Source organism: Petaurus breviceps, unplaced genomic scaffold (assembly GCF_028583685.1).
Source record: "Petaurus breviceps papuanus isolate PSGF00001 unplaced genomic scaffold, PetGlider_PUasm1.0 90784, whole genome shotgun sequence".
Classification (NCBI taxonomy): Eukaryota; Metazoa; Chordata; class Mammalia; order Diprotodontia; family Petauridae; genus Petaurus; species Petaurus breviceps.
The window spans coordinates 10441432-10455907 of record NW_027187345.1 but is presented as its reverse complement, the minus strand read 5'-3'; the positions used below and the strand labels follow the sequence as shown (position 1 = coordinate 10455907).

Sequence of the window (14476 nt, the reverse complement as noted above, 5' to 3'; positions counted from 1 at the left end):
TAGAACAGGAGTTCTTCAACATTCATTTTTGTAAGATTTTGAGTTCCAAATTTTTCTACTCTCCCTCTCCACCAAGACAGCAAGCAATCTGACATAGGTTATACATGTGCAGTCATGTTAAATATATTTCCACATTAGTCGTTATGAAAAAGAATCCAAACAAAAAGGAAAAACCATAAGAAAGAAAAAAGAAATTTAAACAAAGTGAAAATAGTATGCTTCAATATGCATTCAGACTTCATAGTTATTTCTCTGTATGTGGATAGCATTGTCCATCACAAGCCTTTTGGAATTGTCTTGGACCATTGTATCGCTGAGAAAAACTAAGTCTATCATATTTGATCATGATGGTGTTGCTGTTACTGTGTACAATATTCTCTTGGTTCTTCTCACTTCATTCAATATCACTAGAACAGGAGTTCTTAATCATAGGTCTGTTAACTACTTTGATAGATAACTATTTCAATATAATTAGTTTCTTTTGTAATCCATTATGTTTTCATGCATTTAAAAACATTCTGAGAAGGGGTCCGCTTTAGCTGACTACAAAAGGGGTTCATGATACAAGAAAGGTTAAGAATTTAGAATTTTCATTTTCCATCTTGAGACTCTGTATAAATGAGCCCTAGTTGCAAATTCAGTTTTTACAGCAACAATTTAGCTGAATTGAATGGACAAGAGGAGGACAAGAAATCATTTCTTCAAAGTGCAATTTTCAGAGCTTTTTAAATGATGAGGAAGAAAATTGGAAGGCTTTGAGGTAAACAAATTTACTTTCCTGTGAGCCATAGCCACAGGGTCAATTACTTGGTGATTTCTATGCTGGGATGTGACCTGGTATATGAATGAGGGATAACATGGCAGAGTTCTATATTCACTCTGCCTAGCTCTATGCTGGGTTCAGAAAGTATAACCCAACAAGTGGAATGTCTGAGCCATAGTTATAGCAATCAGAGCGTTCCCAGCTTTGACATCTGAATGAATTATGGTAGAAATGTACTTAATGGAGAGATTCTAACAGAAAGTTTTCCACTCCACAGAAAGGTGATATTATTGATATAATCAGCAAGCCTCCAATGGGTACCTGGATGGGACTGTTGAACAACAAAGTTGGTACTTTCAAATTTATCTATGTGGATGTGTTAAATGAAGAGGAGGAGAAGCCCAAGCGCCCCACTAGGAGGAGGAGGAAAGGAAGACCGCCACAGCCCAAATCTGTAGAAGATCTTCTGGAGAGGATCAACCTAAAAGTCAGTTACTTTTCTTCTCTTGCGTTTCTGAGTTTTAGGGAAAGTAGGGACAGTCTCACAGAGGGGCTAGTTGAACTGACTTGGTTTCAGCACATTTATAAGCAGTCAGTGGCAGAGATGTAGCTCATTATTACTTAAATAATATAAGACATAGCTTGGTAGTATGGATGGAGGGCTGGCCTTAGAGTTAAGACAATCTGGGTTCACGTCTTGCCTTTCCTGCCTCTGATACATTGTCTGAGTAAGTTACTGAATTTCTTGATATAATAACCTAAACTGGAGGTGTCAAACATGTCAAAAATGTGGCCCATGACACTCCCAGTTAGGCTCAAACCAGACTAAAATGTAATTGAGAAATATTTAACAAAATAATTAAAAATACAAGAAAATGTAAATCACATTACATTTTCAAATTAAGTCAAAATGTGACCCCCAGGGATCCTTATGTATGGATTAGTGGACCCTCTTTCTGTTTGAGTTTGACATCACTGTCCTAAGCAGCTCACTAAGACTAGAAATCACACACACAAACAAAATTGTTAATCTGTATTGTTTAGGGAGGATTTCCTCACAGGCAGCTTTCTACAGTGATGGAATTAGAAGGTCTGGACCTTTCCTCCCCCACCTCAACAAAAAAAACAAAAAACAAAACCCCACCAAACCAATTATAGCTAGATCCTGATTTGTGGGAAAAAGTAGCATGAAGTAGTCACATGTATTTGAATTCTATTAAAAGTTATAATTCTGTAAAATATAGTAATTGGTTCTTGCTTAATGGAAATATGCAGTGAAAATTCAGATATTACAACTGCTTCACATGGATTCCTTATTCCCACTAATTAGCGGAACCTAAATGTACTTAACTGTCTAATGCCCACTGACTGAAGATAATTGATGAGTATGTCTGGGGGTGACCACATGTGAATGGGTAACCAATGCTGCATCAGAATGTGGTCACATAACACTTCTTCTTTGACATGCTAGAGGGGTAGATATGATGGTACCAAACTGGTCTTTTCTTGTTGCTGAAAAGTCAGTTCCTGAGACAAATCAGTACTGAGCCTACAGGTTCCCCAGTGGGTCTTGAGGATATCCACCCAGTAAAAAAGCTATGTTTGAATTTTCTGGTACAAAATATCCAACTATCAATCCCTACAAAAATCCAAAGGAGTTCCCTTTTCCCCCCAGGGTACTAATGACTCTGTGCCATGATATACCAAAGTCAACAACTCATCTACAAAAACATGTTCATAGATCCATCTGGGAGAACCAGTCATTACATACAATGAATGTACCTATCCTACCAGTAAATGGAAATATCACATGCAACAAACAGCACATCTTACAAATTCCCTATTCTTAAGATCAATAGAATTGGCTCTCGACCATAAGTCTGAGAACTCAGACTAGTTTTAAGTTTATAGATCTTAAGTGACCCATATTGAATACAGTAGGCACTTATTGGTGATCTTTTTCTTTCCATGGTAGGAGCACATGCCCACCTTTCTGTTTAATGGGTATGAAGACCTAGACACCTTCAAGCTTCTGGAAGAGGAAGACTTGGATGAACTAAACATCCGAGACCCGGAGCACAGAGCTGTACTCTTGACAGCAGTGGAACTGTTACAGGAATATGACAGTAAGTGGTGTGCATGAGTTGGCACTGATTATATCTGGAGGCCTTCAAGATGACACGTAGCAAATAATTCATTGGAAATCATTTTAAATTTTTACCCAATGACTATTTTCTGTAAGTTGGTATAAAAATAAGCTATGTTTTGAATAAAAGACAGGCCTACCCTAAATTAGATCAGCAAAATGGTATGGTACAAAGTGCCTTGGATTAGGAGTCAGAAGGGCTAGGTCGGGGGTGGCTAGGTGGCACAGTGAATGGAGCACCAGCCCTGGAGTCAGAAGGACCTGAATTCAAATCCAGCCTCAGATACTTAACACTTACTAGCCGTGTGACCTTGGGCAAGTCACTTAACCCCAATTGCCTTGTCCTCCCCCCTCCAAAAAAAAAGAAGGTCTAGGTCTGCCACATTAGGCATATTTCACCCCTTTGAATGAAACCTACAAAGTAGGAAAACTGGACTAGGTCATCTACAAGAGCCCTTCCACTCCTGACTCTTCTTTGGCTTTATGAGCCCCTGAAGTCACATATTTTATCCTATTGTTTTCATAGTCAATATTTCTATTAATAAATGGGGGAAGACTATACAAGCTCTGCAACCAACATTTATTGAGCACCTGTTGTATACAGGTGCTAGTACCTGTCCTAGGTACTAGTGCTACAAAGCAAAACGAACAAAAAACCAACTCAATGATCCCCAACTTCATATTCTATTAGAGGAATACAACATGTACCTAGATAAGTAAATACGAAGGGTTTTCTTTACAAAATTGGTATCAGGAGGAAGAGGGTAATAAGAACTGGTAAGGCAGCGGGGTAGCACAGTAGAGTGTTGGACTTGAAGTCAGGAATTCCCAAGTTCAAATCCAGCTTCAGACACTTACTAGCTCTGTTTTTCTGGACAAGTCACCTGACCTGTTTGCCCACATTTCCTCATCTGTAAAATAGGAATAATAATATTATCTCCTTTGTAAACCTTAAAGTTCTATCAAAGTGCTATCTATTACTGTTGTTATGTCAGGAAGGACCTTATGTAGGAAGTGCTGAGAAGGAAGCCAGGCATTCTAAGGGGAAGAGGTGAGAGAAAAAGCATTCTAGGGTTGGGAAATGGCATATGGGGAAGACTTAGCTGCGCATTTTGACAGGTAGAGAGAGAAAAAAAGAGAGTAAAGAGGAGGGGAGGGGAAAGGAGAAAGAGCCCTGAGGTAGCCACTAAAGATTTTTGAGTAGAAGAGAGAGTTGTACTCTCAAAAGAAATAGGAAAGTTTTGGGAAGAAGTATGAGTTCTATGTTAGACATGCTGCATTTGAGGTATACTTGGGCCATACATGTGACGAAGGAATGAATGGCGGTCAAGAGAGAGGTAAGAGATTTGGGAATCAGCTCCATTGTTATTTGATTTCATGGACACTGATAAGACATTTGGTTCAACAGACATTTTATTCACTGGGTCACTGGGTAGTGTCATTGACAAAAATAATGGTGCCAGAAAGAGAGACAGGGTGAATATGAAATTCACTTTTGGACATGCAGAGTTTGAAGTGCCAGCAGGACATTCAGGTTGAGATGTTTAGTAGGCAGGAGAACATCTGAGTCTGGTGCTTGGAAGAGAGGCCAGGGTTGGAGATATAGATTTCTTAGCCATCTGTGTGGATATATAATTCAGTGGTATCAAACTCAGATAGAAACAGAGGCCTCTAAACCATGCATTAGAATCCCTGTGGGATGCATATTGCCTTAGAAAACTACATTTTGCCATTATCTATGTTTTAAGGTATTTTCATTTATTTTGTTAACTGTTTCCTAGTTACATTTTAATCTGGTTTGGGCCACATGCAGTCCATGTGTTTGACATCATTGTTGTTGTTGTCATAGCTCCGGGAATGAATGAAAATGCCAAGGGAAAAACTGCAGAGGGAGGAAAAAGAAATCAAGGACAGCACCTCAGGGAATGCCCAACTCAAGGGATTACTAATGTCAAGGCAAGGAAACCATGAAGGAGAGAAGTGGTTAAAAACAAGGGTGAGCGCCAGATTGGCTCATCTCTGCAGTCAAGGGAAGAGAATATCTTAAAGGAGAGAGTAGTCAACAAAAAGTCAAAGAGGCCACTGGATTTTGCAATTAAAATAATCAACAAGTGTCTTTTAAGTACCTACTCTGTGCCAGGCTCTGTACTAGGCCCTAGGGATAACAAATATATATGAAGTCATCAAATAGAAGATAATTTAGGAGGAAGGGCACCAAGCTTCATGCAGAAGATGATGCTTGAACTACATGTCTTAAAAGAAGACTCTGTGAGGCACAGGTCAAGAGGGAATGCTGCAAAGGCATGGAGATGGGGTATTGTGTGTGAGAAATGGGGAAAAGATAGGTTTGACTATGTCTCAGAATATAGGAAGGAAAGTTATATCCAATAAATTGGAAGGATAAATTGGGGTTTGATTGGGTAGGGATTTAAAGCCTACATAGAGGCGGTCATATTTTATCCTAGAACCAAAGGGAAGTCACTGGAGTAAGGAAGTCACTTGACCAGCTCTACTTTTTAAAAACTTGCTTTGGCAATAGCATGTCGGGTGTCTTAGAGTGGAGAGACATAAGGCAAGGAGATCAATTTGGAGGCTGTTAGTCTAGGTGAAAGGTTTTGAGGCCCTAAATTAAGCAGGTGGCTTTGTGAGGAGAGAGAAAAGGTTCAGATGCAAAAGATGTTGGATGGCAAGCTTTGGCAGCTGATTGAATATGTGGTGGGAAGGAGATAAAGAACTCCAGGATAATGCTGAGATTATAAACCTGAGTCATTAGAAAGACAGCAGAAACTTTGATAGAAATAGGGAAGTTTGGAATAAAAGAAGGTTTGCATAGAAAGATAACAAGTTTTAGATATATTGAGTTTTAAATGTTTCCAAGACATCTAGTTTAAAATGTTCAATTGGTATTGCAGGAATGGAGTTCAGGGGAGAGAATGGGGTTGGATACTGACGAAAGAATGCTAGGAAGGAAATAGAGGCATCAGATCTAGGCAAACTTTTCAAGTAGTGGCAGTGAAAGGGGAAGAGAGACATGGAGTAAAAGGTCTAAGGAATATTGTTTTTAGCTTTATGAAGACAGATAGAAAGGAGACAGTGAAAAGAAAGGGACTAGAGATGAGAAAGGTGAAAGGATGGTATAAAAAATACGGGTAGCAATGGAACTCCTTATACAGAGACCCAATCATTTTTTTTTCACGAACTCCTGGGGTAGGTGTACTTGGTTCTCTGATACATAAGGGGAGGACGACAGAATATGTGATCATGTTGATAATTTTTGAGGAGAGCCGAATGATGATGAAGGTCAAAGTTCTCTGTTGCTAGTCTTTAGGGGTAGAGGTATAGCTGTGGACTTGCAGAGAAAGGGAATAATTATTAGTAGAAGAGAACCCAAGCACTATCAAAATACAGTAGATAAAATCAGCAGGTTGTTCTGGCATGTTGGTAGAAGTTTCAGGACACTTTGTTCAGTCATGTCAGACTCTTCATGATCCCATTTTAGGTTTTCTTGGCAAAGACACTAGAGTGGTTTGCCATTGCCTTCTCCAGCTCACTTCATAGATGAGGAAACTGAGACAAACGGTGTTGAGTGACTTGCCCAGAGTCACACAGCTAGTAAGTGTTTGAGGCCAGATTCGAACTCAGGAAGATGAGTGTTCTTGACTCCAGGCCCAGCACTCTATTCATTATGCCACCTAGCTGCCCTAGCAACACTTGTGTGTGTGTGTGTGTGTGTGTGTGTGTGTGTGTGTGTGTGTTTATGGTTTGAAAAGCACATTACAGATATCTTATTTCCTCCCCACAATTACCCTGGAAAGGAGGTGCTATTATTATCCCTATTTCACAAATGAGAAAACTAAGGCAGATAGAAATTAAGTGACTTACCCAGGGCCTTGCAGCTCCTAAGTGTCTAAAGCTAGATTCTAAACTTGGATCTTCCAGAACTCACGTTCAGTGGCACTACACCACGTAGCAGCTTACATAAACATACTAAGAGAAATGAGTTGTTACCTTTATGGTCATTTAAGAGATTTAAAGTGGGAAGATTTGCAGTTGAGGTCCAAATGGTAAAATTCCTTGGTGACTATCTGTCCTTTAAAATCCTCTGAGACCCAGCTTCCTACCCTGAGGCTGGCTCTCTGTTGATCACATACTCCCCAGCGCATGCACATGACCAGTCCTCTCTGTAGAAAAGGCACCAACTATCAAGTCTTCTGCACCATTCTGTTCCCTCTTCCCAGGAGTACTTCCAACCCATTATTACCCCCTCCCCACCTACCACTTCTCTGTCACCTGTCTGATAAAAAAATCATCTAAGACTCATAGGTTATACAAGCCTTTCCTGGTGGTATAAGCCATAGTCAGATAGCTATCTCTATATGAGCTATTCCTTCCCTGTCATTAATGCCTCCATTAGAGCACTTAGCATATTTTGACATATTTTTTTAAAAATTATTTGCACACTTTTTGGCCCTCCCACTGTATTGTTAGCCTCTTAAAGGTAAGGATAACATCTTTTTACCTTTGTATCATCCATACTCCTCCATTTTACCCCATTACCCTTGCTTATTAAACTTTCCTCCATTGCTCACCTCACAGACTTCTCTACATTGCACATAATAGCCTATGCATATGTGTTTACTGAATAGAAGGAAAATATATACCCAAAGTAGAGATAAGGAAGGGATTCTGTATTGATTTATGAACTTGTAACCAAAAAATGATAGTTTATTTTTACAGACCATAAGCTGAATTCATTCAGCTCAGTGTAGCTGCAAGTCCACAGCTGTACCTCTACCCCTAAAGATTAGCAACAGAGAACTTTGGCCTTCTTCATCATTCAGCTCTCCTCAAACATTATCACACATTCTGTTGTCCTCCCTTTATATATCATAGGACCAAGTACACCTACCCCAGGAGTTTATGAAAAAAAAATGGTTGAGTCTCTGTGATAATCCTTTATAAGGAGTTCCACTGTTATCTGTATTTCTGATACCATCCTTTCACCTCTCTCATCGCTAATCCCTTTCTTTTCACTATCTCCTTTCTATCTGCCCACAAGTATGCCGGGGTCTTCACAAAGCTAAAAACAATGTTTTTAAAAGGTAATTGTTTGTCTTCACAAAGCTGAACACACAGACACACACAATCACACATTGTTTAGTAAGTTCACTTATCCCTTCTTCGTTTTCCTATCCTGTAAGACATGATCTAAAATATTCCCAAAATTGCTCAGTTGCTAAAATGAAATCCCTTTTGTTATTGAATTTAAATGCTTTTTCCTTCAATCCTTCTGCTCCAGTGGGATGAGATTTTCCCGGCAGCTTGTTCACTGCCAACAGCAGACATGCCAAAAAAACAGAGTTAGGCTAATGGCCGGAGGATTATTATATATTGCTGCAGCATTTTAGACCCAAGGGGGCAGCAATCAAATTATTCATGACAACAAAATTCAATTCTGTGTAATCGGGCATTTCCTCTAAAAGAAGTAACAATATTGAGACATACAACATTTCAAGATTTCTGAAAACTAAAAAAAAAAAGACAACACCTTAATGGTGTACATCTTGCAGAAGAGAGCACCTTAAAACGAGATAATTCAGAAGCTAAACCCTTAAGAAGAGTAGTGAGATCTGAAACTCACTGTTCTCAGCTCTCCTCCATTCAGGAATGAATGGTAACAATAGTTTGTTGTAACTTTGCCATGACCGTGTCTCCTCTGCTATCTCAACAGCTCATGTGTTCATGAAAGTGGGAGTCTAGGTATTTATTTCCTTCTGTCACTGATGAAAGTGTACTAATTCTCCATCTTGAATATTTTAGCCATCAAATGGCCTTTGACGTTCAAGAATTACTTCTTATATCAGCTCTCCATGACTATCAGTAGGAAGATTCTTTCCATTGATACTTACGGAAGTCAGGGTGATGGAATTAGAGAATTTGAGCTGGAAGGGACCTTGGAGAGGCCACTTAGTCCAATAGTTTCATTTTAGATATGAGGAAATTGAAGCCCAGAGGAGTTCAAGTGACTTGTCCAAAGTCTCAGGGGTATACTTTCTTTCCACTCTGCCATACTGCTTCCCTTTGTATCTTAGTAAATGGTCTTCCTTAGTAGCCCAACTTCACTAAACAGGTCCTCTGATGGCAGACATACATCACAGTCTGAGTCATCACCTCATGGGGATGAGGCATCTGAGTGGGAATTTAGTGGACTCAGTTAAAAGTAAAAGCTAAATAGTGAGTATATGGTCTACTGTCCATGCCAAGGATTTAAGAAATGTGATAATTGCCCAAGTTCCTTATTGTTTCAGCCAATAGTTTGCTTATGGCAGTGATTTCAAAGGACATTTTATGGGGCAGTCTGCCTTCCATAACACCAACTTCAAAAGATTAGAATGAACCACAGACAGCCCTAGCATCTTTAAAAATAATCTAGTTTTCATTGATAGCTTTTGTTAATATATCACATTTATTTCCAAATATATATTCCCCCATACAATCACCTAGTTACCTTTCTTTTGTAACAAACAAAAAAACTCAATTCAGCAAAATCATTCATATCTGACAGCATAAGCAATAATATTCCACATCTTTGGCAATGAGAATAGGAGACACTTTTTTTCCCCAGTTTTTCTCTAGGACTGAGTTTCATCCCCAGCTTAATAAATTCTGCTATGGAGCTATCATCCATGAATTTTTTTTTCCAAACTCCTTTAACCTCTGATAATATTTTCAGACTATCCTCCCAATTTTACATTCCATATCTATGAAAAATAGTAGTGCCTTTTATTGGTCCTCAAAAATCCATCTTCCCCAAATTGGGTCACCCTGAATTTGTTCACATACCCTATCATCTCTTCCTTCCTTCAACTCTCCCCTTCTTTTCTTGAGATGGGGAGAACAGAATGAGAGGACACACAATGATTATCTTTGATAGGGCAGGATAATGTCTCCTGTTCTGTTTCCAGTGCTCAGCACTTTGTGAATTGTTTTGACTTTGGGAGCAGTTGGATTTCTATCCTCAGGGGCAAGTTACAACAGCTCCAAAATCCCTTTCCTGGGTCTTAACCAATAGCTTAGAGACCATCATTTTAAAGTATAGTTTGTATCATTTCCCCAAATAACAGGTTAAGTTAAAATAGAGACCACAAAGAACCATGGGTTCTCACACACAGTGAGGCCATCACTTTAGAATTTCTCTTTTTTGGCAGTCCTATGCATTTTTTTTTGTCAGGGGGAGGAAGGGATATACTTACTGGTATGTAATTATTTAATTCTTCATCAATCATTTAAAAATAACACTTTTAATGTTAATTTTAATTTAAGGTTCTTTTTTTGGCCTTGATTTTTTTAAAATGTGTTCCATATGAGAAAGGCAAACAGGAGCTGGTAGGTGAACAGTAGGAACAGCTGGAGCAGATGTGGTAGCCCTCTTAAAGTCAATATTTTTATTTTGATGACGTGAAAATAGGCATCATATCGATGGTTTCTTGATTTCTTTGAAGGAAAAAAAAAATAAAAGGAATGTGGATTAAAGCCGTTCACCCTGCAACTGATTATTTTGTGTAAAGAAAAGGAATTATTAGTTTCTGTTTTATTTGACCAAGCATTTACTCTATATAATCACATATTTTGTGTATAAACTCAGTTGCCTGTGTAGGGCTTCCATCTGTCTTAGGTAAACAAATTGTATAACCTTTCAGTCCAGCTTCCTCATCTCTAAAATAGTGGTAATAATAGCCCCTCCCACCCACTTCCCAGGGGTGTTCTGAGGATCAAATAAGAGGGAAAAAAATTATATATAAAGCACTTGGCAGACTTTTTACGTGTCATATAAATGCTAGAAACTCTTAATATTAACATGTAACTCTAGTACTGCTATTGGGATGTTTGAACAGAAAATTAAGCTTTTTTTTTTTAATTTTCCACTTCAATTTAAGGACTAACAGATGTCAATAGGACTTCCCATATTGGGGGGGGGGGGGGAAGTTCTCACCAGTCTGAAATATTTGAAATTTGCTGTGAAAAATTTTTTTAATGAATCCATTCATCATTCTTTTATCTGAATGTGGGTTATCAGCTACATGCTTAATCACAGGTTAGCCTTTCCCAGCCACTTGGTATGCTTGGGCCCTGTCTCACTTACACAAACTAGGGTTTATGTTGGCTCAAGGCTAAGTGAACTTGGAACAAATCTACAAGTACTTTTAAGATATTTCCTATGTACCAAGCGCTCGGGATTCAAAAACTAAAATCAAATAGCCCCTGTCTACTAGTAGCTTATATTCATCAGATTAGAAGTTAATCATTCCACAAACATTTAGAAAAACCAAGCATAGGCTTTGCCCTTGGGTAGGTTGGATTTTAATTGGGAGAGACAACACCTTTGAATATAGTTCTATATAAGATACATGTGAAGTAGATAGAAGGTAAGCTTGGAGGGGATGGTACTAGCAGCTAGGGAAAGGCCTCCTGAAGAAGATGGAGGTATAGGTAAGGTGGGAGAGCAATGCAGGCATGGGGGGACAGTCATGGCAAAGGTACAGAGGGAGTGTCACATGTGAGAAATGAGAGGTAGGCCAATATGGCTAGACAATAGAGTGTGGGGAGGTGAGACCCTAATAGCTGAAGGCATCAGGAAACCCCATACATGGGAGACCTAGGTAAAAAGACAGAAGACAAACTAATTATTAAAAAAAACATGCCAACATCCAGAGGACATGAAATTTTTATTACTCATTCTTTGCCACTTTTTGCCAACCTAATTTCCAATGGTTTAACTCTAAATGTGTCTGAAAAATTAAATGAAAACACCCATGATCATTTTAGCAAATGTTAATGTTCAGTGTGTGGGACACCAGTGCCAGACTTAGAGTCAAGAAGACTCATCTTCACAAGTTTAAATCTGGTCTCAGACCCTGACTAGCTGTGTGACCCTGGGCAAGTCAATTAATACTGTTTGCCTCAGTTTCCTCATCTGCAAAATGAGCTGGGGAAGAACATGGCAAACCACTTTGGTATCTTTGCCAAGAAAACCCCAAATGGGGTCACGAAGAGTCAGACCTGACTGTAAAATGACTGAACAACAGCAACAGTGTTCCTTTAGTTCTGGTAAAAATTGATTTTCTACATGAACATCTCCTCATACTTTGTCTTAATACTTGGAAAATAACCTTTGAAATTTGACTCTCTCAAGTCACTGGAAAAACCTGTGGTTTCATGGATAATAGCAAGACTTCCAAGCAAATGAGTTCTGGCCCTTCCTTTAATTAGCTGTGTGAGCCTGTCTGAGCCTTGGTTTCTTCATCTGTAAAGCCAGGACAATGGTAGAGTTGTAATTGTACCTATCTCATGGAATTGGGGAATCTGATGAGATAAGGTTCTATAAACTGCCAAGTTCTAGATCACCATGAATTGTCATTATTACAGTTCCCCCTATTCTGGAATTTTGTAATGGCCTAATATTTTATAAAGAACAACATAAAAAGGATGTGGAAGGAGGGACACAATACAATATGGCATCAGTGAGTTAAGTCACCAGGTAGAAAAGAGAAGAATAATTTGCTTCCTGGGAACATCATGCTATAAATTTCCCCCCTTCACTAACTTTCATACTCTGCTCAAACCAGTTACAGTTTTAGATCTGGAAGACATCTTGGAAGTTATCTAGCTCAAATCCTTCATTTTACAAAAGAGGAAATTGAGGTCCAGAGAGAAATGAAGTATTTTTCCCAAGGCCCCACAGGTAGTGAGTGATCAAGTCAGGAGTTGAAGCCAGGTCCCTCAGCTGCCAAATCCTGTGTTCCTTTCACTTCCAAATTATCAACAATCAGTTAAGGAGCATGTATTAAACACCTACTTATGTACCAGGTACTTCCCTAAACACTGGGGATAGAAATACAAACTGAAGCATCCCCTTGCCCTCAAGGACCTTACTTTTATTCTAATAAAGAGTTTATATCCAAACTTCTAAGGGTAACTTTTTTTTTTGGTCACTGCACTTACTCCATGCAGAGGGTAAACCAAAGGCTTTCACAGTATGAATGATTTTAGTCTCTCTGCCAAGTACGATATTTTCAAAAGGAGACAGTCTCACCTTCAATATCCCATATACTCATTTTTTTCTTCCCCAAAAACCCTAACCCTAGGGATTATAGCATAAAATAATAAGTACCAGGGAAAAATAAGGATTTGGGGGATTGCTGCATTTTTCTCTAATGTTTCTACACCTTTGTCCACTTTTTCTAGGTAATAGTGACCAGTCAGGATCTCAGGAAAAACTTCTCATTGACAGCCAAGGCCTGAGTGGATGCTCCCCAAGAGATTCGGGCTGCTATGAAGGCAGTGAAAGCCTGGACAATGGTAACAACAAAGAGAATCACCAGGGCTAAATTCTCTGCAAACAGTCTCCCATCTTTTCTTTTCTGTCCTCTGGCTGGTGAGACCGCTTCATGCTCGACTTTCTGGCTGCCTCCCTCTCAGTTCTTCCTGAAGTTTGAATCACTGTTTTTAACATCTTTTCTCTCTCCCCTTTTGCCCCCTCTGTTCTGGGTTAGTGAAGGCAGTTTTCATGCCAGGAGCTCTTATACTGATGAAATAACAGGCCCAGGTCTCATCCCCATTTCCTAACCCTGGCTTGTTTTAGGTTGATTTTTCTCCCTCTTAGAATTAAAAGGTACGGTTACCTGGTAGAATCTGGTGAAATATTTATTGTGAACAAGAAATGAGTGCCAAATGGGTGAAGTATATTTTAGCCTTTCAAAGGAGATGTGATTTAATTGGTGCAGTTGCTACCTATGCTGGCATAGATCACAACCTTTTCTGTGGCTAAAATAAAGCCCAGCTGGGCTAATCAGCACATGACCCCACACAGTTAATATTTAGAATCATACTTGGAACCATTAGAATTTATTAGAACCTGACAGAGTTTGGGCTCTTAATGGATGTCAGGATAGATGCATGGAAAAAAAAATTAAGTAAGTGCTTATTATATGCTAGGAACTGTGTTAAGCTCTTGGAATACAAAGACAAAGACAAATTGCCCTTAAAGAGTTTACATTCTAATGGGGGAAGAGATAACAGCTAGAAAAGTGTTTACCATGGAGGCATATTTTGCCCTTGAAAGTTATAGGGATGGTGTGGGAAGCCATAGGAATGTAGATTGATACATATCTTCCTTTTCCAGTAGAAATGGCAGAATGGTTCTGAATATGATTTTACAGTTGTAGCATTTAGGGTGGGGAAGAGTGAGCATGCGAACTTTGCAAGGCAACTATGGCTGAGGAGTAAAGAATAGATAGAAAGTGGCCAGAAGTTAGAGCCTTTCTATTTCCTATCATGGTGCCCGTCCTACCCAGTTAAATCATTATAAAACACCCACTATGTGCCAGTGCTGAGGGTACAAAGAAAGGCAAAAAACAGTCTCTTTTCAAGTACTTCACAGTCTGATGGGGGAGACAACATGTAACCAACTATGTACAAATCCAGTATGAACAGCACAAGTGGTAGATAATCAACCAAGGAAAGGCACTAATATTTAGTTACTGTACCTGCTATTACAGTCATGCAAT

General features: G+C 39.1%; 1 protein-coding gene across 5 annotated transcripts in view; it reads left to right on the top strand.

Annotated features, from left to right (window-relative positions):
- The window catches only part of SASH1 (SAM and SH3 domain containing 1), a 407307-nt gene that overhangs the window by 379179 nt on the left and 13652 nt on the right, over positions 1-14476 (top strand). For all 5 annotated transcript variants that reach the window (XM_069069719.1, XM_069069720.1, XM_069069718.1 and 2 more), the window contains 3 exons: positions 1041-1250; positions 2739-2889; positions 13155-13268. In XM_069069719.1, the coding sequence (XP_068925820.1) occupies positions 1041-1250; positions 2739-2889; positions 13155-13268 (475 nt within the window). The remainder of the gene's footprint in view (positions 1-1040; positions 1251-2738; positions 2890-13154; positions 13269-14476) is intronic.